The 20958-nt window shown below is 42.1% G+C and overlaps 1 protein-coding gene across 1 annotated transcript; it reads right to left on the bottom strand.

Moving 5' to 3' along the window:
* Window positions 1-464: 464 nt before the first annotated feature.
* Window positions 465-20907, bottom strand: MIS18BP1 (MIS18 binding protein 1). Its single transcript, XM_010019453.1, has 16 exons — window positions 20712-20907; window positions 19870-19992; window positions 18428-18936; window positions 16513-16589; window positions 14494-14624; window positions 11468-11558; window positions 11099-11262; window positions 9788-9948; window positions 8977-9085; window positions 6868-7738; window positions 5904-6073; window positions 4745-4887; window positions 2158-2315; window positions 1406-1490; window positions 752-806; window positions 465-559 (listed from the first exon to the last, which is right to left on the bottom strand). The coding sequence occupies exons 1-16, from the start codon at window positions 20905-20907 to the stop codon at window positions 465-467; spliced, it is 3138 nt and encodes a 1045-aa protein (XP_010017755.1).
* Between the last annotated feature and the right edge of the window lie 51 nt (window positions 20908-20958).

The following is a 20958-nucleotide window of genomic DNA, read 5'->3' on the forward strand; positions in this document are numbered from 1 at the left end:
TGACCCGAGCCCCTGGCAGGCAACACACCTCCCTCGAGACCGGTCAGCTTGTCCTTTTTTATTACATTAAGGAAATGTAAAAATTCAGACTCTCAGCAGAGGAAATTAAAAAGCAGTTCCAATTGGTTACCCATATACATTTATTGTACAGCTGTATTTCAGTAAGATATTTTATTTTAAAACTAATCAAAACTTGCCAGAAATTGGTATCCGTGTACATTTCTCCCTCCCCCAGGAGGAACAGGACAACAGCAAGGAGGAGCCTGGGAAAAGAAGTGGCACTATGTACCCCTGGGAAATGACACATGGTGCCAGAGAGGCAGCAAGGCAAGCCTGGTGCTAAAAACACATAAAACCACTGCAGGCCAACTTCACAGGAATGCTACTGCAGAGGGGTGGCCAAACCCCTTTGCTGCATACAAGAGGCACATGAAGTGTAGAGCTACTGAATTCCACAAAGTTCATCAAAAAGAAAAAGAGGAATCGTTCTGTTCTTCATCTGATGAGTCTGCTGCCTCTGCCACGAAGAGCTTCCCTTTCACAGAGGGCTGTGTCACTTCTGCAAGTAAAACAGGTTTATTAGTGTGTGTGCCCGAGCTTGATAAACAGTTATAGAAGGTCCAAAAAGCAAAGGTGCATATGAGAAACAGACTGCAGAAAAATTATTACACACACGGACTGGGGAGACCCAACAAGCCAGTGGCAATGTAAAAGGTAAGTGAAGGAGCCTGAAACGATGGCAGGTACTTACTTCTATGGAATGGGAAGGTCCTGCGGGATGCTGGCGTACCGAGCACACCTCCAGCCTGAGAGGACAGAAAGACCCCAGTCAGATCACATTGCAGCACGGGACACGCCACACAGCCCCACAGGCTGGCACAGGCTCCGAACTGCACTGGAAGTCAGTTGCCCTCTTGCTGTGCTACATTTCCACTAAAGGTTTGAACAGTTCAACTGCCACAAATGCTGTCAATGAACTAAAGCCATTTTTTGGCTTCTGGGACCTCAGCTTTTCATGGAAAAGTCAGAAACTACAAAATCTAGGATACTGAAGGAGTAAATATGTAAATTGAGGGACTGATACAAAGTGAAAATTATTGTTCCCTTCCCTACAGTACAGAAGAATCTAACAGGAACTTCATATGTACCTGAAGTTCACCATTACAAATCCTGAAAATCCATTTTTAATCCTGACAATAAATAGCTTTTTTCTAACAAAAAGAACTTTTCTCCAAGAAAAGCAGATACAAAACCCAGCAGTTTGGGAGGAAGCAGGGGAAGTTTCCTGTTTTCCATCTTGAATATACACACTAGTCTCTGGTCCTAGGATTCTCCTGCCTATTGCTTAGCTAAACCTTGCATTGTTAGGGTAAAACTAGATGGCATTCAAGGAAACCAGCATTACCACCTTCTTCTTGATGTTGTCCCAGGTGCCTCTGCTGCCCTGTGTGTTCTTCTGCATTCTGAACACGTACTTGTCGTAATCATTCCTGCAGGTGTAATTGAGCAACTTAGTGTCACCAGCGTGCTGACTGCAGAATCCACTGGACACAGTTAAAGGTGTTATGCATACAACTAATTCAGCACCACCATTAAAAACAGTTATTTGATCAACTGAACACCACAGCAGCTCTGGGAGTGTAACAGCACAGAAGCATTGGATTAGATCACGTGCTAGAACTCTAAATGCAAGTATGAAGGGAAGCTTCACCACCTCCCCACATGAGGTTCATTTCTTGTCCATTAGATAAAAACACCACTTACTCACACAGCAAGTTTCAAGATGATTCAGTTTGTTTCAGAAAAGCCTGAAGCACTTGGGTTAACAGGTTCAGACTCAAAATGAGCAGAGAAACCTCTGCTGAGGCTGAAGCCAAAGTCCTTGCCTTCTCCAAGAGGAAAAGGGCACATCATTGACCTGGGTTTTGCTGCCCATGCTTAGTTGAGTAGCTGAAAGGACACATACTATCAAAGGAAAGGGCTTCCACTAAACAAATCCCTCAAGGACCACAGGATTTACTATGCATGCTCCAGCTCTGGAAGTGAACTGGTGTCCCAGTTCCAAGAGTGATCCTTCTCAGGTGACAAAAAACAAGCTTGGGAAAAATAAGAAAGGAAGAGGTTAGCAGAAGGACAGAGAGCTGTAGGAGCTCCTACCTGTTGATGGGTACCAGCATACCAGGGCTGATATGCTCACACTGAGGGGTTTTCACCAGAGGAAAGACAGCTGAGGAAGGTGTGATTGGGTTGTCCGTAAGTGCAAAAGCATCATCATCATCATCATCATCATCTTGTCTTCCCCGGAAAGTTGGCAACTACAAAGTCACAGCAGAGCAATCAATGACTTGCCCTTTGTAACAGAAGTCTGCTGAAAAAGCTCCTCACAGGTCTGCCTCAGAGCAGCCATAGGCCACAGGCCCTGCACAACACTCTGGACTGTGGCGGTGTCCCTCTTCCCCACACACAGCCACAGACTCTCTATTCTCTCCTCAAAAGGCAGTTGCTCTGTTCCCTTGCTTCAGCTGCTTTTTTGACATCTGGAGATGCAGAAACCAGCAATGTGCACAGCACACAGAACACAGGTATACAAGGACTCGGCAGAGTGGCCAGATGATACCTCCATCCTGCGGTTAATACTCCTCTCATTGATGCCCAACATTTTCCTGGCCTTTTAGGCTGTGACTACATATTCAAAAATAATTTTTGATTAAAATTACAAGCTCAAATCTGACCATTACTATTTGGGAGGATTTCAGGATTACTCAGTGAACTACTTGCATTTTGAAGAGAGAGAACTGGAAAGGCTCAGAGAGAAATAGGCACAATGATAAAAAGCACAGCAGTCTGCTGTCTCTTCCGCATAAGGAGGACAAAGTCAGTTCAGAACAAATAAAAGGTGATGCTTCTTCATACACCGAACAGTTCAGTTCTGGAACTTAGCACCAGAAACTGCAAGTCCAAAGAGGCTGTACAGGATTGAGGAGGGGCTGGTCTCATGCATGGAAGAGGAATCCACCCGCACAACTAAATTCACACATGGCACAAGCCAGGCAAAATGAATTTTGAGGGGAAAGAGAAAAAAAAAAAAAAAGGGAACTCTTTTGAACAACTGGCTGAAATTGTGTTCTACCAGAGGAGGAGTCTCCTGGAGAATCCCTCTGCAGAACCAGGATGTCTTACACAAGGATGCCTCGATTTTTTCAAGGCCAGCCCACTCATACTCATCATGGGGATTTCTCCACAGCATTCTGCTGCTTATGGAAAGCAATGCAGTTACAACTGCTTAAATTCTAACTTCCCCATTAGTGTTACTCCTCTTACGATGTGTTCCAGAATAAGAAATGCACTGCTACTAAGAAGAAAACCCACCAACAAACATCTGTATCAGGAGACAGAGAGGTGTCATTGGGTCCCTCTGGAGCTGAGGCACTAGCTTTAATAGGCAGAGCTAGCTTGGGCAGAGAATAGCAAAGAGGCATCATAAACTATACTTAAAGAATTCTCTACAGGGAAAAGACCAAATAACTCTCTTGCTAATTAAGTGGCTTTCTCTTTACAAATGAGAACAGGCTTAACTGACAAAGAGATGGGAAACAAAGCTGGTAAAGGGCCTAGAGTACAAGTCTCATGAGGAATGGCTGAGGGAACTGGTGTTGTTTAGTCTGGAGAAGAAGAGGCTCAGGGGGAACCTTATCGCTCTATACAACTACCCGAAAGGAGTGAGGTGGGGGTTGGTCTCTTCTCCCAATTAACAAGCAATAGGACAAGAGGTAATGGCTTCAAGCTGAGTGAGGGGAGGTTTAGGCTGGATATTAGGAAACATTTCCTCACCAAAAGGGTGCTCAGCCATTGGAACAGGCTGCCCAGGGTGGTGGTGGAATCACCATCCCTGGAAGTGTTTGAAAACCATGTAGATAAGGCCCTCAGCGATATGGTTTAGTGGTGGCCTTGGCAGTCTTGGGGTAATGGTTGGACTTGATGATCTTAAAGGTCTTTTCCAGCCTAGTTGATTCTATGATTCTATTCTATGACTCAGAGTACATACTTACACTTCACTACAGTGAAGTGGAGGTTTATCACAAAGACACGGTAGTACTTGCCAGCTGCGGCACGGGGTACTGGGTGCATTTGGGGGCTGCTCGTGAAGAGGGTGGGAGCACACCCAGCCTGCACTGGATGCTAAAACTGAACCTAACCAAGGAGACGGGGCAGCTCTTCAGCCCAAACAGGAGAGGAGAAGTGAACAACAGGCAAGGATCAGGACAAGAGGATAACAGAACTCCCACAGAGAAACCCACCCCCAGGCAGCATCAAGAGGTTTTGAATGCAAGATGTGCTGAGAAGATGAAGAAAGATCTTGTCTTACTTCAGGCTGAGTATCAGCCTGACTTTATAAAATCCCTGGTTCTGCAACACAAGGATCCACCGGCTGTCCCCAGGACAGCGGTATCACTGAACAGCCAACACTTCCCAGCAGCACAAGTTCCTCCCACACAGAAGCAGAAGGGGTGCCCCCACCACAGATGTGTTAAACATCCATTCAGCAGCAGTGCTTGTCTGCAGGAGCCACACATTCCCACTGCCAGCAAAATTCAAGTATTACAATAGCAAACCAAGGAAATAAGCTTCTTTCCCAAAATTCACAAGATTTTATTGATGGACCTGAACCAGCAGACTTTTAACGTGCCCTTGAAATACCAACCAGACAAGCACACTCATATATACACTGTTTTCCCAGATTTACCTTTACTCTTCTATTCTGAAAGGGTGTCGCAGTGAAAACATCATCGTGGTTGTCCTTCGGCATTTGCTCCAGGAAATCTCTCATCTGCTGCTTTCTTTTCAAGGTTCCCACTTTGGCAGTTATTGTAACCGGCTCTTTCTTACCTACACAAATCAAGATATTAATTGTTTTAAAGACATCACTTTCAGATTCGCTAAATACAATCAGTGCTAAAGAGTCCAGTCTGTTTTTTGTGCCAATGACTCAGCTTCTTTGTGATCCTTTGAGATCTTAAATGATTTATGCTTTCAAAAAGAATTTCTCTACTCCGTCTTAAGTGGAAGCTTAATCCTGAGCCTTACATAACTGTTGCAAGAGCCATACCTCAACTATTTTGTTATGATTTTAACAGAACTATCCATGCATCTGCATTTCAGAGAGAAGACTCTAAGGTTTGCCACCTGTGCTAAGAGGCATAAAGTGCTCAAAAGCTCTGCTGAACAGAGATCAATTTAGTGTCCTCAGCACGAGGCTTATGGAACGATCATCTCAGGCTTCAGCGTACACACTCACATCCTGTCAGTGAGAGGAGCGGCTATCAAACAGCTTTCCTTACCTAGGCACTTACCAAGTCATCGTAAACTTCCCTGCATTAAAGAACTGGATTGAAGATCTTACGCCTTTCACTTCAGAGCGTACTTGCTCTGTGCAAACATGAACTACTAACTTCAGAACTGGACACAAAACAGCAACAGGCATGTCAGTGCCAGACACCCCAGCACGTAACTTCGCTGTTCTTACCCCATGTTGCCCTTAGTGCATCCAAGTGCCCCATATCTTTTCTGGAGAGACAGCTCTACAAGTAGCTCGTTATCTACTAGGCCTGCAAGAGCCTCTTAAGATACTAATAGCTGTTTTCCCATAGGTGCAAAGGCCAGTTTAAAACTTCCCATCATGCAAAAAATTAAAAAAACTGTAAGAATATCCTTTATCTTCTTGTTACTTCACAGTCATTTATGCTGTCCTCCAAGCTCTGCAGCAAAGCTTTACGCTGCAGAAGATAACAGTCTTGACTGTCGGACCCTGATATGCGTTTATGTCTTTATCTCTCATTCTGTAGTAAATCCTGAATTTTAAATTATTTAAAAATGATAAAATACCAGAAACTGGAGGTCAGTACCTTTCTGTTCTGTTTTTCGTGAAGCCGTGGCCTTCCTGGCATTTGGTTTGGAACTTGTTGTATGTTGCTCTGCATATTTCTTCTGGCACTCTTCAGCAGAGCGAGACCCCACAGCCATGGCAACCTCCACCCAGAAGCCATTCCTGTGCTTTGGAAATGATGCAACAGCCCTGCCAAGAGAACACAGCCACAGCCTTTGGCATACCGCAGGACCTGTGCAGCACTGCCAGGGAAAACACCTGGAGACCAGCTGTCCTCCCTGGAAAGGACACTTATGTCTCTGGTTTCTTCTCCAGATGGTTTAATAAAACATGCAGATTTATTGGGACCATTTAAGGTAACTGCTCCATTACCTCTTATTCTCCCTTATTTGCAGCCCCACCCACCCCCATGACAGGAGCCCATGCCTTTTCAAGTTTTTAATCTAAAAGAAACAAACCCAAACCTCGTCATTTTACTACTTGTTGTATGCATTAAATACTGCCCAAGAGTTTAAGTAATTGGATGATGCTTTAATTAAACATTCTTGTAGCTAATCTCTCCTTTACAAAGCTTAAATGCATAAACACGCAGATCTGCGTTCCTCTCACTTTACAATGATGACTGTGTAAGGAGCTGCTTTAGGCTCACACATCTACAGTTGTTTCAGAAAACACTCAGTTATCACAGAATGGTTTGGTTTGGAAGGAACTTTAAAGCTTATCTAGTGCCAGTGCTCATGCCACAGGGCAGGGACACTGTCCACTAGACCAGGTTGCTCAAAGCCCTGTCCAACCTGGCCTATTTCACTACTTTTTTTTTTTAATTATTTTTAAGAGGGAATTAAAACATAAAGAAAACCTTTAAAATAAGGTGCAAGAGACTGAATATGAAAAACCCAAATGCAGATCACTCAACCCCCCTGGCATATACCTCCCGATGCCCAAGAGAACCTTTGCCCTGTGAGGACAGTGCAACAACTTGCCTGTAGAGCTTCTGTAATTCCTTTTCAGACCAAACATCAACTGCCTTTGGAAAAAGCTGTAGAGTTTTCTGTACCTTTTCCCTCTCAGATTCTCTTGATTTTGCTGCTGAAGGCTTGGCAGTATTAGGAACTTCATAGTTTGTTTTTCTATCAGACAGTTTTAACTCCTTTTCTTTTACATGAAATTCCTCTTCACTGCTTTCAGACTCAGTGTCAGATTCAATCAACCTTGGCAGGTTGATTCTGTTTCTTGTCCTCACTGCCTTATCAGGCAGGTAGGAATTTCTAGACCTAGTAGAAGGTGCTTCTCTTTCAAGTAAATCAGAACTGTCCTTGGATTTGGGTACACTTTGTTTCGACAGCACATTATAGGTGGCAGTCGTGTGTTTCATTGTCCTTTGCTCACAGGACACCCTGTTTGCATCATCCTGTGACCTTCTACAGTTAGAGGAAGGTTTAGAGTTGTGAATCTCTGGTTTCAACAAAGGCTTAGTTTTCCTTTTGATTGACAGCGGGATATCTTCACTGGATTCCTCTTCCTCATCTTTGCTTGATGGTTCTTCTGTTAAGTGCTTATCTTGACGAAGTTGTTTCGCTGACCTTAAAGAGTACTTATAAGCCTGCTGGTACCTAGTCAATTCTCCATGTTCTGCTTCTCTCTTTTCCTTTGATGTTCCTGGGGTTCTGCTAGTATGTTTGTTTGGTGCTTCAGTATTTAAGGAAGTCAGCTTAACAGAAAGCTGACATTTAGTTTTTGCACTGTTGACTGCATAATCACTTGCATCATCATCTGAAACAAAGTGTCTGGCCTTATTGCTCCCAGTGGACTTGGCTTCTCTTTTGGAACTTACCCCTTTCTCACTGTTTTTCCCTGCAAGAGATGATGTCAGTATAACACCACACATACTGTAACATAAACCATTACTGTGTTCTCAGGCCAAAGACTAGCCTGCTGCAGGATACCGTGCAGCCCACACATTAAGATCTGCCAACTCCTTTCTGTTATACAGGCTGTAGTCCCTAACTTTATCAAACATGACTGAGTAAAACCAGCACCTAGCGAAGCTTCCCAAGATCACCACACTTCTTTTCCCATACACACATCTTGGAAGGATTGAGTAGAGGTCTCTGCCGTCGCACATACACTCCAATGTATTTGGGATTCAATTTTTCAGGAACAAGAGGGTACACAATACAGACATGACAGCATGTCCTGGCAGGCAGGCCAGTCCTCTGCGTGGCAGTCAAGAAGTGAAAATCCATTTACACAACTCTTACAAAGAGCACATCACAGAAAACTGGTTATAAGCATTGGATTTGCACTGGGAAAGCGTCCCTCTGCTCAGAGGGAGAGCAGCCAGCAGCAGGAGGGTTCCTCGCCAACAGGAGACATCCTGTACCTGCCCAGTTCATTTCCATGACAGATTGCCCCCAGATGACTGAAAGGATTAGGATTATCAAGGCTTCAAAAGGGAATGTTAAATTATTGAACAGATAGAGAATAAAATAGGAAACAGAAAATGATGTGACAGAGCTTTTCTGCAGGGAACATGACAGTTGCTTTATGAGAGAAACTTCTGTTTCATATTTTACAACGTTTTCAGGATTCTGTTACTTCCCAAATTCTATTAAAAGTAAAGGTTTTAAAGCTCTGTTAATACACTTTTTTTGCCTACATAGACATTTCATTTATTTTAATTCATCCAACTTAAAAAGCAAGGCCTGAGCAGCAGTTCCCTGGACTGGCAAACTCTGTTGCTCTTCAGGTTCTCTCCAGCTACATGTAACAGCCACACTGAGAGATTCAAACTACAGGAGCAGGAACTGCAGAACATTCATAATCCTTTCATTCCAGATTCTGGGAAGAAGTCTGCTTGTTCCCATTAGTAAATAAAGAGATTTACAAACATGGTTTATATTTGGAGCTGTAAAACTGGGCATTTACGCTACTTTGGTAATTGTTCATAGAAGAAGCATTCAACCATTAAAGACTTAAATAATTTCTTTGCATTAACAGGACATCACCATACCACTGAAGCACCCAACTTGTAATCCCACTCATTCTAGTCAATAACTTTAAAAGAAAAAACAAAACAAAACGTTTTTTACCTTTACTTTGTCTTTTCAGTATTTCTTCTGTGGTCTCTGTTAGTTCCTTTCTTTTTTTCTTCTTTGAGATGGAGCTTGTCTGCCTTTGGGATTTTTCACTACTGAACATCTTCAAAATAAAACAACTTAATCTAAACTTCTGCAAGAGATTACAAGCCTACTGACACTAACTCTGAAAACACCAAATGTTTACAAGGATTGGTAGACCTAAAAGCTTAAACCACGACAGTCATCCTCACTGATCACTATCTACTAAATGCCATGTGAAGGACACAGGTGCTTCTGCAAATGCATACAACCAAAGCAACTTAGCCAGGATCCCTTTAAATATCCTAAAACACAAATTAAGATCTGAAGACATAGAACTGCTTGAGTTGGCAATTAATGAACTGAGGAAATATCTGGTCCTAACGGATGTGGAACCCCACATGGGGAGGGGGGCACCATGGAAACACTGACAACCCTGTGGCAGGGACTCCGTGTTATGGTACTACTGGAAACATTTTACCTGGGAACCCCGGTGACCCAAACCAGTCCCTGTCTGCAGCTTCCTCTCTGACATATTTATCTTTCAAAAAAGAACACTTTTCCCAGAAGTAATTCCCAATGATCTCCACTCTACAGACAACAATTATCTGATAGTACAGAGATTAAGACTATTTCTTGTTTTAAAATCTGTTTATAATGCGTTCAAGATTTCCTGCCTCTTCAGGTACTTGTAAGAGCTGGACGCTTTCTGTGAGACACCTAGCCAAGCATATTGATTATATTTAAGATACATTTAAGTAAACAATATACAAAAGACTCTTACCATGCTCAAATAATCGATTCCACCTCCTTCTACAGTAACATTTAGTTCCTGATCAACAAACTCACGTTGCCCACACCAGAAACTCAGTGGTGGTTTAACAAGACGGCCACTCCGAGTGTACACTCGGTCACTCAATATGGAATTCTGGTTTGGTGGTGTATCTGCAAGGAAAAACAAGGAATCTAGTTTTGTCCCCAGATTGTATTGAAAACTCAGCTTTGCAAACTTCACAAGTGTAGGAGCAATGTTGTGTTTAAACCAGCTCATTTGCACTGACTACACATAAAATATAAAACTTACTACAGCATTCTGTTGTCCTTTTAAAAGTTCTCAGGTTAGAAATGAGCACTCCTTAACATGATTGAAGTCATAATCCTCGCAAATTATAGAACTTACTCTTGTGAACTTTTTATTTTGTTTAGAACATTATAAATACTCTAGAAGCCACATAGGGAAGTAGAATGATAAAGAAAAGTTGCACACCAAACATATCCTAACTGCAATGACAGAAAAAAAAAGTAAGAAAAATGCTTTTATAGTGTTAGCAAGAAAACCTGATTACAGTATTAACAAATAGTACCATGAAGTTTGGAAAAAGCCTTGTTGGAACCTATGACAAGACATTAAAAGCAAGCTAAACCCAAAAGCTATTTGTGTCCAGAAAAAGCTGGGATTGAATTACAATGCAAATGAAAAAACAGGAGAATCAATAGGTTATGGCTTTATACCTGTTTCCCTTGGAAACAAAGCCAATGCCACGAATTCTTCCACAATCCATTCCATCCATCCCCAACTGTTAGCACTCCCTATGCCTCCACTCTGGCAAAAACATTAAGATGCCATCAAATGAACCTACTTAAGGATGTGATATGATTTAAAATTAACCCAGCTGAAAAGGGAGTGGGCACTGCAGGGAAAAGTCCCAAGGATGGAGCTGTGATAGAGGTATTAAATCCCACAGGGACTAAGAAGAGAGTACATTATACAAAATAGCAACTGGAAAAAAGATTCAGTCAAGTTTGCTATCAGGATAAGTGGCTCTGGAGTCATTGCTTTCAGCTATTACAGACTAACCAGGTTGCTGCTCCTTTCCCAGGGTCGACCTTCAGGACAGCCCCAACATACTTGGTGTACAGCAGCATACCAGAAGTAAGAAAACAAGTCAGTGCTTTTGATCATTGTGGTCTAAGTAAACACAAATAAAAAACTCCACCCAACTACTCTGTTTAACAGGATAATCCTCTGATGGGGACAACAGCTCTCAAAAACACCCAAATTTTTTATTTAAAGAAAGGATTATTAAATACTGACAAGTGTTTTCACTGTTCTTCGGTAATACTTCATAGGTGGTGTTCCTGGCTTCAGGTTTCTTTACACTTCTTGTTGAGTCTTTTCTGGTTTTCAGCGCATCAGCACCTACCACTGAGTCACTTTCTTCATCTTCATTCTCACCACTATTTTGTTCTCGTTCTTTCCTAATGAGGTGGAGGAAAGAAATAATGTAACATCTGAAAAGTAAAAGGGTATCTTTCCAAAGCAGCAACAAGTATGTGCCTGGAACATAGTCTTCTGCCCACATCTATAATCTTTTATACTCCTCTAGTATAGTATACTTAAAAGCAAGATCTCGATGAATACTAAAAAGAACACTGCAATGAAACAGAATCTCCAAAGAAATACCTTCTTTTCTTCTCAAGAAACTCCTCCACGTATTCTTTCCACTTTTGGGGAAACCCGTATGTAAATCTTTTGATGAAACGGTAGGGAAATCCTGTTTGAAACGAAATCAGTGTTAAAAATAGCTGAGCAATACTTTTACTCACAAAGGGTAGCAATAATATCCAGTACAATCATGGTTTTGTAAGTACCTCAGAAGCTCACTGCATCTTTAAACACTAGAGACACAGGCTGCAGAGAATAGCATAGAAAAGTTAACCAAGGATTTATTAATTACACTAGTTACAAGTGTTAGTCTCTGGAGCCAGCACTTGAGATTCCAGGAACCATGAGCATATGCTTTCCTGCTCATCTCACTGTACTTGCACAGGGCTTCTTTGGCAGAGTACCACAAGTCCCACAGAAAGCCTGAGGCTTTCAGGCTTCAGGTAGGTCTAATCTGTTTGGACTTGCACAGGGGTTGGACTAGATTGATCTTTCAGGGTCCCTCCCAAATCTAACTACAGAACCATTCTGTGACAGATGTAACAATATCCTTTCCCCACCACCTCGTGCAACATTTTACATTTACCAAAACTGAATGTCATGATTTTATTGCCCACTCAGAAGCTCTTACAACATGCTTTGCGGCCAGCACTCACCCCTACCACCCAGAGAAACTTAGCAGCATGAGGCTACAGCTGCTGCTTCCTAGCTCATGTTCTTTTCTGCTCCACAGCCCACATCCTTATGAGATTCTTTTTATTCCTCCCATTTTATATTGTTATTTAAACCCACAGAGGCTCCTCCTTCTCGTCACGTGAATACTTTCTGTCCTTACAGATCCTCCCAGAAGTCTTTCTAGAAGCCCAGAGTGTAGGGGCCCTGTCAAAGTAGTCTTTCACCATTATGAGGCATTACTTCACCTGTAGGATCAGTGTGGATGCGTGCCACAGTATCTCACTATCTGTACATCCATCAGTCCCACACAATAATAGTTTCTATTGTTTTACCCTATATGAATGCCAAATGCCACATTCCTTAATTTCAAGGGACTTGGAAAACAACTTACTTAAAAAGCTTTCTATCAGCCACCTTTCAGACCCACAGGTATCAAAAGCAGGTTTCCTGTGAGGTGTTACGTGCTACTTATTTCACCCTTCAGCCCCTTGTGCTTTAGGAGTAGCACATCAGTTTGCTCTTTACACAGACTGGATAAAACATTTCCTGAAGATCAGGACAGGCTCTTGGCAAAGCACAGCAAGTGCCATTGCGAAGGTACAGCCTGGAATGGAGCGAGCACCATACAGGTTGTGTACCTCAGCCCTGCTATGGGGCAGACTGTGGGACATCAGCCACAGACAACACCTTCCCAGGAACAGAGCCTGGGCAGATAAATAGCCTGTGCTGTCCCTTGCACATTTGCATCAACAGCAACCAGCAGACAGATTCAGGAGCACACCTGGAACACCAGATTGTGAATACACTTTGGATAATAAGGCAGAAGTAGGTAAATGCCTAGCCAGTCCTGTTACTGCAACACGTTTCATTAATGATTTCAGTGCTGTGAAGAGTCACCTGGAGTCTCTGCATACATCAGTCAAATGTTTTCCACAGGGAAGCAGCTCTGTACCGGTGTAGGCTTTGTTCACAGACTCATGGTGCCACTGCTGCCCCCTCCAGCTGCTCCTGGCTGCCAGCACTGCCCGTTTAGGGAAATCCTCATGTTCGGATTTAGTTGCAACATTTCTCTTCCTCTCTACCCACATTAGCTTGTCTTTAACTTCTCTTTCGATTCATACATCGATACTGAATCTGTTCAGGGTATTTCCAGGGTATTTTCCACACTAGCCCCATGGTAGGATTTTGTGTGTTGGGGATGTTAGGAAGCAAGGGAGAAGCTGAGAAGGAAGGGCAATTTGCACTAAGTCTGAAGATCAGAGGAATTACCCCAGCACAGTCCATTACCACTTAGGCTTAAGACATCTCTGTGGTACTTGAGCACTCTGCTCAGAAGTCTCTTGCTGTCACTTTTCCTTCTCAAAATATTGAAGTAAAACCAAATACAAGTATATAGTTGAAGAACTAATAATAAAAAAATTCAAGTCAGACAGCAGCCAACTCAGGTATTTATCAGAATGCAATCCAGTAAAGCAAATGAGAATTAAAATATTAAAGCCACAGGCACATCTCTGGATGCCTTGTGCTGGGACCAAAAGAGCAAAGAGTGCATATGTGCTCTTTTAAAGAGTGTGATCATGCACACATGGCACACCTTTACTCCCTCTATGAGATGGAAAATCTTTACATTCCTAGAGCTGCCTGTAAGCACTAACGTGGCAGATCATTTACTAGTGAACATGACAGAGGATGCTCCTGAAGCAAGAAAAATAAAATAAAGCCTAGCCTGACTTTAACTTCATTTATAGATTAAGTTCCCTTTAAAATTCCACGTTTCAAAACAATTTGGTGTAACATACCACTTACACCCTAAAGATCAATCAGTTTACTAAATTATAAAGCACTAGCATCAGAACTGTCTGCAAACAGAAATACCATGTATCATTGCAGAACTAGTCATTATTTCCTGACTAGTAAGTCACAGATAGAATGCAAACACCATTTTGCATAATGTGTATAAATAATCTCTATATAGTAGGGATTTTTAGTATAGTAATAATTTTTTAGTATAATAATAGTATATACTGTATAAACAATCCCTACTTGAATGTCTAAGTGCTATTTAAATGCCAAAATACTAACTAAAATTACATAAAGTCAATCTTAGCTTCTTTAGAAGAATGTACCTATCAGCCAACTTCATGCCCCGAGAGCCCTCTCTAATGGCAGCACCCTAAAAACACCAGCTGCCATTAACAATACATAGCATTCAGAACGCTGTTGCTGGAGTCGCTTCCCAGCATGTGCTGAATACCCACTGAGCCCAATTAGCAGGGTAAGACAAAGCAATCGCTGCAGTCATAAACGTTCAGTCATAAATCTAAAGCCCTTCTCAGTTTGTAATGTTACATTAAGAATCATCTTTTTACCTTCTTTTCTCATCAAAGCTGAATCAATTTTCCCCTGTAGCAAGTAGATACTGCCCGTTGATGTTTTAACTTGTTTGTGTGCTACACGTTCCATAACAGCATTACTATGCCAAACCACATCTTTCATATCTCTAAGAAAAGACAGATAATATGAAGAACGGAAATAAAACATTTTTATAGAAGAAAGAACTTTAAACTAGACTTGATATTCCATGTAAGACTGGCAGTGAAACATACGTTATGAGCAATACAGACACTGTGCTGGGTTTTCTTTTGTTAGCTTAGAAGAGAAACACTTCTGGCCTTGTCTAATACTTAGACAGGAGACAGTACAAACATGTCCACTAGTGCAAATGTTAGTCACAGAACATGGGCTTAGCGTTAGCCTGCAGAAGCAGAATAGACTAAAGGGCTCCCTCCATCCAGCTCAGTGTTGCAGTAATACCATTATGCCAGTTACAAAACAGGCCAAATGTGTATTTTCCCCAGGAATACTGTATTTATTTCTGACCTTCCTATTTAAAGACAAGAACAGCTGAAGAAGGAGCCCTAATACGTACAAAAATAAGAGCTATTTAGAAACTATTAAGGGACTTCTCCATGAGAAATAAAAAGCAGACCCAAACATAAAGTAGAAAAATACACATTTTGGGGGTTTGAGGTATTTTTAGGGGTATTTTTAAACATACTTTTACAACAGTAACCAACAGATCAAACTATAGAACAATATTAAACACTGAAACCCAAGATGACAGTGAAAACATTCAGTTGTATAATGTGTCACAAGTCAATTCAGGGAGTCTGTGAAGTAAGTAAATGAAATATGTGTAAGCAACATGCATTGGATACACACCAACACGGATGAAAAGAGAACATGTTGCTAGCAGTCAAGCATGCAAAATAAGAGGATCCATTGTTTTCATACAGCTGTGAAAAAATGTCAGTTCCTACTGCAAACCCTACCATAGGGCATGCAGCTCCCAATATCCTCAGTAAGCTCACAGAATTGCTTCCTTCCACAGTGCTACTGCTGTCAAGAGAGGTTCTGAATTTTCAGTAGATAAGTGTTAGATAGTTACTAACTACAGAAAGAGTAGAAAACTCTTTCCTTAAGGTTTATTTTCACAGTGTCTTCAGACAACTTCATTGCAAGCTAAATCCGTTGTTCTGACACTTGTTTTCCAGCTGTTTGAATACAATCTGACCAAAACCATAAACAAAACCCCCAGAGAGTCAGTTTTCAGATGAATCAGGCACTGCTGTAGGAGTAATGGTACCACCACAAACAATATGGCAGGGACACCTGGCTGATGGCAGTCTGCACCAAATTTGACTTAAAGCAGCCACAAAACACAATTTTTGTGAAATGAAGTAGAAGCTTGTAAGACCCCCAATAAACACCAGTTTGGGGGATCTACCAAGCTCATTAATTCCTCTTAAGCTTTTTGATTGACTTAGGACTGGACTTCGAAATAATTATTTAACGTGCAGTTTCCTGAATGTAGGCACTCTACCTCTGGCACCCATAAATTAAATGAATCTCTTCCTTGATAAAGAAGTTGAAGCGATAACATCACTTTGTATTTACCAAAGGCTAAGAATAAGTTCCACGAAGGTGCAGCTCCAGGACAACCATGGCTCCTTCTCGCAGCACTCCTCAGCCTCCAGCTGCACAGCCACTCATCCCCCGTGCACAGCTCTGCCATCCTGCAGGCTCTGAGCAAACGGGTTCAGTGTGCTTAGCCAGAAGCTACACAACTATGATTATAAGATAGAGTAAGAGCTGCCAGCACTGTCACAAGGGTTCAGACGCAGCAAAGGGCTATGATCCCTGTGGCTGGGGGGAAAGCAGCAAAAGCATGTAGAAGTGCTTCCAGCAGTTAGCAAGATACTCCAAAAATCCAAGTCTCAAACTGGCAGCTATTCAGCCACGCCAAGGTGGCACAACCTTTCTAGCCCAGACGCTGAAAGCCCATCAACATGTTTTACATTGCATTTAAATCAAAAAACTTTTCTTACTTCCGTTTTCCTTCAACATATATTGCAGTGTTACCATCCATCACTTTAATTCTCCAGCTGCTTAGGCAGATGTTTTTCTGTTTCCAAAAAAATAATAATAATTACATCACTGTTAAATTAGACTGAGCTATGCAACATCCACAAGGCTTTAGCAAAATAGAAATTAACTCCTGCATAACCCAAGAAGATATTTAGGCATCATCCTCCAGACCAGAGAAACTGAACAGTTATACACCTAAATGTTGAAGCTGAAGTCCAATGCACAAGTGAAGACAGGAACTTAAATTGAATAAACTGAGTAATTTAACTTTGACTTTCAGAAGACAAACTCATTAGCCAAGACCGCTGGCAAATCCAGAAAGCTCCTCATGAAAGATACCAGCACTATGCCACACATCTTGCACTTTGGCATCTGTCCCCTATTACTGTTCAAAGTTATCCATGAAAAAATGAAATTGTATTTGTTAGTTACATTATTGCTAAACTCCAGACAGTATTGAAATGGCTACATCCAATACTGCAAACTCCTGACACACATACAGCTGCAGAGCCTTCATATTGCACTAAAAAGCCAGCAAGCTAGCTGCACTCGAGTTGGTTTGGAAAACTCTGAAGCATACTCCTTTGTTTCAAAAAAAGCTCCCTGGAATTTTTTTTAACACCCGAAACCATCACTATTTCTCCTCATGACTTTGGTTAATCAACTCCCAATCTTGTCTTGAATGATGCTGGCCCTTGTACCATCAGCCTTGACCTCACTTAAGATGTTACCAATGATCTAACCCTGCAGGCAGCACCTCCTGATGCTCAGACCCATCGTGTCCAATCTTCCAACATCTCCTTAGGTACAAATCATATAACGGCCTGGGTTGGAAAGGACCTTAACAATCATCTAGCTCCAACCCCCTTGCCATGGGTAGGGACACCTTCCACTACACCTGGTTGTACAAAGCCCCATTCAAAACCCCCATACTTGTAGGGGTGGAACATTTGCCACTTCTTTGGGCAGCCTGTTCCAGTTTCTTATCTAAATCAAAGCTCCTCGAAAAAATAAAAATACAGGGAAACATATCAAACATGCTTGGCAAAGGTGAGGGAGAACGAAGCAATTAACCTGCTTAACTTAAATAGGACTGCAATCCCACAGATTTCTCCAGGGAAGAAAGGAAACTCAGCCCTTGGGAAGGCATGCTTCCACCAGCCTCCTAGGGTAGTCACTGAGGGATGCAGCATGATTCAAAACCCACTGCTTTCCTTGCGATTTATTCAGCAAGATGTGAATACTGCCAAGCATGTCTTGAATTGAAAATAAGATCTGCAGACTAGTCTCCTAGGAAAATTCTTGTCCTGCTTAATTCAACAGAAGTTTGGATATCCTGTAGGAAAGCCAAGACTTTTACCTCCTCACCAGGTGTACAGGTTTAATTAACTAAGAATCATCCCCAGCCTACAGCCAGGAAAGATCTATCCTCTTTGGCTTTGCATTGACAGCCAAGAGCTGGATTGGCCAGTGACCTGCTTCATGTCCATCACACCAACACACAGCAGTTCACATGTTAAAGAGATGATGTAGGAGGCTCCTTCAGGTGGAGAACTCTTTCAGCTCATACTGTGGCTTGTGAACACTAAAACAAAAAGGCTTCTTTTACACAAGAAAGAAGGGGGGCGGGGGGGGAGACCAAACCCACAACAAACACCCCCCTGTTACTGTTAGAGTACAGGATAAAAGAAATCCTTCTGATTGGAAAGTGCTCACCAATAAGATCTAATACAATAAATACAATAACATACATGTCTTCTGAGTCTGAGTGCTCATTATTCTTGGCACAGAAAAAAAAAATCAATAAATCAGAACTCTGAACTACAGACGGCCCACAGGAATAGGCAGTTGCCCTGAAGTGTTATGTTCTCCCACCTCTTTGTCTGCTTTGCCAGCAACTTGGTTTGTGTGAGGTTTATTCAAAGGGACTTTAGAGCCTTCTTTCGGCTTTTGCTTCTGCGGAACGCGGACTTTGGGAGGAGAACACATAATATTGCATAAGCACTGAGATGGCTTTTGAGAGTTAGTCTCCAGCATCTTTTCTACTTCATGAGCAGGTTGCTTATTATTTGTCTGCAGCCCTCTTCTGTCTTGGTGAAGTTCAGTTTGTTTTGCTCCTCTATTTCCACACCTTTCTTCTAACTCATCCCCATTTTTAAAAGGGGTAGAGTTTAAATTCACAGAACTAATCATGGTATTTTGAAACATTTCATCATCAGCATCCACTGATTCTATAAGGAAATTATCCTGATCATCCTTATTAGTGGCCAGGTACTCTGAAGAATCACTCCTGAGATGCTCAGCAAAAGCAGATTTGACTAATGGCTTTTCTGCAGTTGTGGAAGGAGGAATGTTCTGTTTGGTTGAGTTTGAAGGTGTTGAATCTGCCCATTAAAAAAAAAAAAGGAAGAAATTAGTGATATTTGAGAATAAATATGGTCATAAATTAACTCCATTTTTAATAAGAGGATGCTGTATTGATCAGCACTACAACAGCTGTTAAAGCACTGCCTGTGTCAATTGAAGACTTTCTCTGAAGCAGTTCAAATTACCTTTTCCTCACCACATCAATACCCCTGCTGTTAAAGACTTACGAATGTCCCACGTCCAAGTGAATGTACACCATATGTATTAATAGTATCTCTTTACTATTCTTACTATCTTTTCTTTAATAAATCCTCCTGGCAGAACAAAAAGTAATTTCAAAACTCCACAAATCTCAAATATTTTCATCTTCCCAGTATCTGGGCTTGCAACTCTGCTGCTACTATGCTGGGAGCCACAAGCATCAGGTTTGAGTTTTCAGATAAGTTCAGTTTTGAACACCAGTAAGACTTTGACAGGCATCATTCTCTTCATCTGCATTTTCCAAACTGGATTACCAGCTAGAAGCATATATAGGGCTGTTATCAACTAACAATATGGAGGGAAAAAAAACACAGGAAAATTTCTTGCAGAGCCAACAAACAAAAAGCTTGAGATTTTTTGCACCAAGTTTCTCATTTAAATGGCAAAGTATTACACCTAGTCACTAAAGAACTCAACCACATCATGGGCCTGACAGTAGATGGCTTTTGTTGTCAGAAGAGTCAGTGGACTCAAATGGACTAATGATGTCAAGCTTTAAGGTCAGAAGTCCACAGCCCTAAACCATAGCTAAACCAAGCCCAATACCATCTGCAGGTTTCTTCATCCATTTTCACTGTGCCCAGACTACCAAGAAAGAGTGATGCTCTGCCAAAGTGCACAAGAGATTATAAGCAAGAAGGGAAACCCTGAAGGGAGTTTTAAAGTGTTTCCAGAGTAATACAAAGTACCTTTTTGCTGCTGCAATTTCTTCTTTACACGCAAGAAGAATTTCTGAGGGGATTCCAGTACAAGAGGGTCTACAGGTAGTTCTTGCTTGATCTCAAGCTCAGGAATGTGAGTGCAAAGTAATTCTGGAAAACAATATCAAAAAAGTATTTCTGAATTTGGGGAACAAAACCTTTCCTTGTGAGGGGCAGTGGGAACAACATACATACTTCATGAAATACTAAACTCCGCTATACAACACGTTTTCTTTCTCAAGATGGATACGCAATGCCACCTTTCCCTTTTCCTCAAGGGGTTATAGCTGTTATGCTGCCTCAGCTGCACAGGAAAAACACCCTCAGGTGTGTCTGGATGTAACCCAACTCACATTAATTAACAGGAGTTTGGAGGTGCCTGCGGATGGGATGTGTTTCACATTAGTAAGGTCTAACAAGCAGCAGAAGTAATTGCTTGTTTTCTTTTATTTACAGAGCGTAATTCTCTGTTTTTCAAGACGTTGCAACGGGTCAACCCCTTTCATTCACAAACACAACAGAAGGAGCAGTTAAAGCCAAACTAAGGGAGGGAGGAGATACCACAAAAGTGATTCCTCAAAAGTAAAGAAAGGGGAAGCGAAATCAACTACACCACAGACACATTTTAGGATTAAGAAGCCCATCATCTAAGCTTTTTCTTTTTTACCAGCTCTCTGAAAGACAGTACTGGTACCAATATTTTCTACACCTACAAACACGCACTGGGTGCTTCTCCCAGCCCCTGGAAAGGTCATCAGCAAAATACAGAGATCATACCGAGCTCAAGGTTAATCAGGAGACAGCTTTTGCGTAGTAGTAATGAGACGAACCTTTTCCTGGCTGGATGTCCCCACCGCGCACCTCGGCGGGCCTCTGCTGGCCTTCTGCCGCGGTAGGTCCCTTTTGCCTCCGGCCCTCCTCCGTCTGAGTCGGCGTCAGGATCAGGTCGCTGCCGCAGTTCCTCTGTGGAGCCTTTCCCGCGGGCGGCGCCGGGTCCCGGTTCTGCCGCAGGGCCTCGGCTTTCATCCGCTGGAAGATTTTGGCCGGGGACTCGCGGGCCAGCGGTTCGCACGCCGG

This window comes from Nestor notabilis, unplaced genomic scaffold (genome assembly GCF_000696875.1).
Source record: "Nestor notabilis isolate BGI_N333 unplaced genomic scaffold, ASM69687v1 scaffold8248, whole genome shotgun sequence".
In the NCBI taxonomy this organism is placed as follows: Eukaryota; Metazoa; Chordata; class Aves; order Psittaciformes; family Psittacidae; genus Nestor; species Nestor notabilis.

What these genes read in the sequence shown, in the direction of transcription:
- MIS18BP1 (XM_010019453.1), bottom strand. Translation starts at nt 20,907, where the DNA reads ATGAAAGCCGAGGCCCTGCGGCAGAACCGGGACCCGGCGCCGCCCGCG. An exon ending in GAAGAACAGTGAAAACACTT is followed by an intron (nt 9,949 to 11,098) that starts GTCAGTATTTAA and finishes TTTTCCTTGCAG; the next exon opens with ATACACCACCAAACCAGAAT. An exon ending in GACCTTCCCATTCCATAGAA is followed by an intron (nt 560 to 751) that starts GTAAGTACCTGC and finishes TTTTACTTGCAG; the next exon opens with AAGTGACACAGCCCTCTGTG.